Here is a 3,080-nt window from a genome sequence, read left to right on the forward strand (position 1 = left end):
AACACCCACACACACACGCCAAAAACAAATTTGTAATTTTACATATACACACTCCAAAGAGCCTGTCAGTACCCAAAGTAATTTTATTGCTATATTAGCAATGGAAATTTTTGGATATGTTTTTAAGGGCCACATAAAAATAGATTTAAGGAACAGATTAAATTGAAGTCCTAGATTAAAATGTTTGGTTTAAAGAATTTTCTACAACAAATTTTATGTTTATGTATGAAAAGTTATATATAACCTTATATGAAAATGTCATGAAGTATTTTCTACACTATACTAAATGTATTCCCCAAGAGGGAAAAAATTAAAATATCTAAAATATATTAGATTAAGATTACAAGACCATAATAGATCTTTTGAACATGCATCTGTTTACAGAATTAACAGTATACAAAATGTTTATTTTATTATGGACAATAAAGAATAAGTTGGTGACAACTATCCTTTGCACAACATTATCAACTCACTTTAGCAACAAGCATGTCCTTGGTATGTGTATAAAAGAAATAGGTTCATTTACCTCTCATCAAATCATCCACAGGTTTACTTAGAAGTAAAGATGAAGGTGCAGAAATGTGAAAATGTTAAGTGTACTATTTCTTTCTTTCAAACATCCCAAACATGGCGTAAGTAGCCTGAAATTATAAAATACTTAACTGGATTTTTAGTTATCTACACAGACTGCTAGAATGTAAATTAGTTGCCCAAATTAGAACATCAAATAACAAAATCAGCCATAAAGCAGGCTGAAAAGCATTAAATGTTTCATATATGAGTTTTAAATCATTTAATTTCTATAGAAAAATTTTATTCACAATATAATGTGACAGAAATTGCCACAGGAATGATATACTGATTGCAATAAGGTTGCATGCAGCAGCAGCTTTGTATTTTATAGCTATTTTTGTTTATAAAAATTAAACCTCTCCAGTCATGCTTATCACATGGTCTTAGATTCGTAATGTAAGCGAATAAGGAATACCATATAGTTCAAAGATAAAATGTCTCATCATTTTGAATGTGAATTATCTGTATGAAACATGAAGTATACTACTGAACCCTGAAACATGCATGTCTAGATTTACTTTCTGTCCAATTACAGGCTGTCTGCAATCTCTTTCTATTTATATAATTCCAAGAGGATCCGTCTGTAATTGTGGTTGTATTAGCTGAGGTTGCAATGGTGGTGGTAACTGAAGTGGTACCATTGGTTCCACCAACTGTCCTGGATTTGAAGGTGGTGGAGCCACAGTGTTCACAGTTTCAACAATTTCTCCATTGTAAAAGAAAAACTGACACTGTTGAATGAATGTTTCAACAACAGATTGATGTATCTTGGTGGTAGACAGAAACTCTCGATTTTCAAAATCAGGTCTCATCAAGGTTGGCCAAAAGCAGATGGACAAGTTGTCTGCTGTCATGAGGTTGATTTTATTTTGCTGACTCACCCTGAAAAAATAAAAAGGCAAAAACACATAGAAATAAAAAATTATTACAATTACAGAGTCCCAGAGCTAGAAATAAATTATTTCAGATTAGGGTTAACATTTATTCTAACTTTAATTTGTTTTCTTTTTTTTTCTGCTATAGGGTGCGTGCGCTCACCAGAGAGAGATAGAGAGACAGAAAGCAAGAAATCACCCCCCAGAGGGGATGGCCACGCACGCACGCGTGCCCGGCGTGAATTTAAGCCGCCGGGTCCGGGACACGAACGGCAGTCGACCACGTGGGAGTCCAGTGACATAGCCATTACGCCAACTGCTGGTCCCAATACTTTTCTTTTTGAACACTCTACATTCAACTATATTCTTTTTATTTATTTATTTTGAGAGGTTTTTGTAATAGGGCGCATGCGCTCGCCAGAAAGACAGAGAAAGAGAGACAGACAGAAAGTGTGAAATCACCCCCCAGGAGGGATGGTCATGCCACAATCCCTCCTCCTCCATTCTCTTCTTGGGATCTTGGGCATGCACACACATGCACCTGGGGTAAGTTTAAGCCACCAGGTCTGGGGCGGCAGTCACCTACAGGGGGGTCTAGTGTTTTAGCCGTTACACCAACTGCTGGTCCCCATTCAACTATATCCTCAACAAAACTGAAATAAAAAGTCATTCCTTGGGTCCTGCATAGGGGGTGATTTCTCGCTTTCTGTCTCTCTCTCTTTCTGGCAAGTGCACGCACCCTATAGCAAAAACCTCTCCAAAAAATAGCCGTTCCTCATGACAGTGGAAGACAGTTTTTTTTTTTTTTTTTTTTTTTAATTTTGATTTTGTAATAGTATCTCATAAAATTGCATTGCTTTTCTGGCATCGTTTTTCTCAATCTGCAATCACTGATTCATCAGCGTGTTATGCTGATTACTGGCCAATCATTAACAGCAGTAAGGCCCTTAAAAACAAGAGGCTATGTCTGTATACTACTTATCTGGAATCTCTAGTGTTATGCATGATTGTCGCATAGCAGGAACTTCAATGGCGGTTTGAGCCCCAGACCTGGGAGTTTAAACTCAGGCCGGGCATGTGTGCCCAAGATCTTAAGAGGAGAATGGAAGAGAAGGAATAGGGGCATGGTCATGCCCCCTGGGGGGGGGTGATTTCTTGCTTTCTGCCTGTCTCTTTCTGTCTTTCTGATGAATGCATATGCCCTATACCAAAAACCTCTCCCTCCCCACCCCCTCCCCCAAAAAGTCTTAGTTTTAATCATTGATTTATTCCCAAGTTATTCCCAAGTATCCCAGCATTTAGCAGTCACTCATAATACCCTATTATAGGGGCCAGCAGGTGGTGTAGTGGTTAAGGGCACAGGATTCTCACACGGCCGACCGTGGTTCAAGTCCTGGTGGCTTACTTTCTTACCTTCTTTCTCTATGTCCTTCTCTGGTCAAAATAAAAATTAATAAATAGGTACCAGCAGTTAGCATAATGGCTGTGTCTCTAGACTCCAGTATAGTCAACCATGGTTCGAGTCCTGGACCCAGTGGATTAAAACTCATGCCGGGTGCGTGTGCATGCATGCCCAAGATCCCGAGAGGAAAACAGAGAAGGGATTGTGGCATGGCCATCTCCCCTGGGGGT

General features: G+C 38.8%; 1 protein-coding gene across 1 annotated transcript in view; it reads right to left on the reverse strand.

The window, feature by feature from the left end:
* Positions 1–668: 668 nt before the first annotated feature.
* ARHGAP5 (Rho GTPase activating protein 5) overlaps positions 669–3,080 on the reverse strand; it is a 62,257-nt gene continuing 59,845 nt past the window's right edge. The window contains 1 exon segment of the mRNA XM_014589317.2: positions 669–1,455. Within this exon segment, the coding sequence (XP_014444803.2) occupies positions 1,131–1,455 (325 nt within the window). The 3' untranslated portion in view covers positions 669–1,130.

The sequence above is a fragment of the Tupaia chinensis genome, unplaced genomic scaffold, assembly GCF_000334495.1.
Source record: "Tupaia chinensis unplaced genomic scaffold, TupChi_1.0 Scaffold000350_1, whole genome shotgun sequence".
NCBI classification, from domain to species: domain Eukaryota; kingdom Metazoa; phylum Chordata; class Mammalia; order Scandentia; family Tupaiidae; genus Tupaia; species Tupaia belangeri.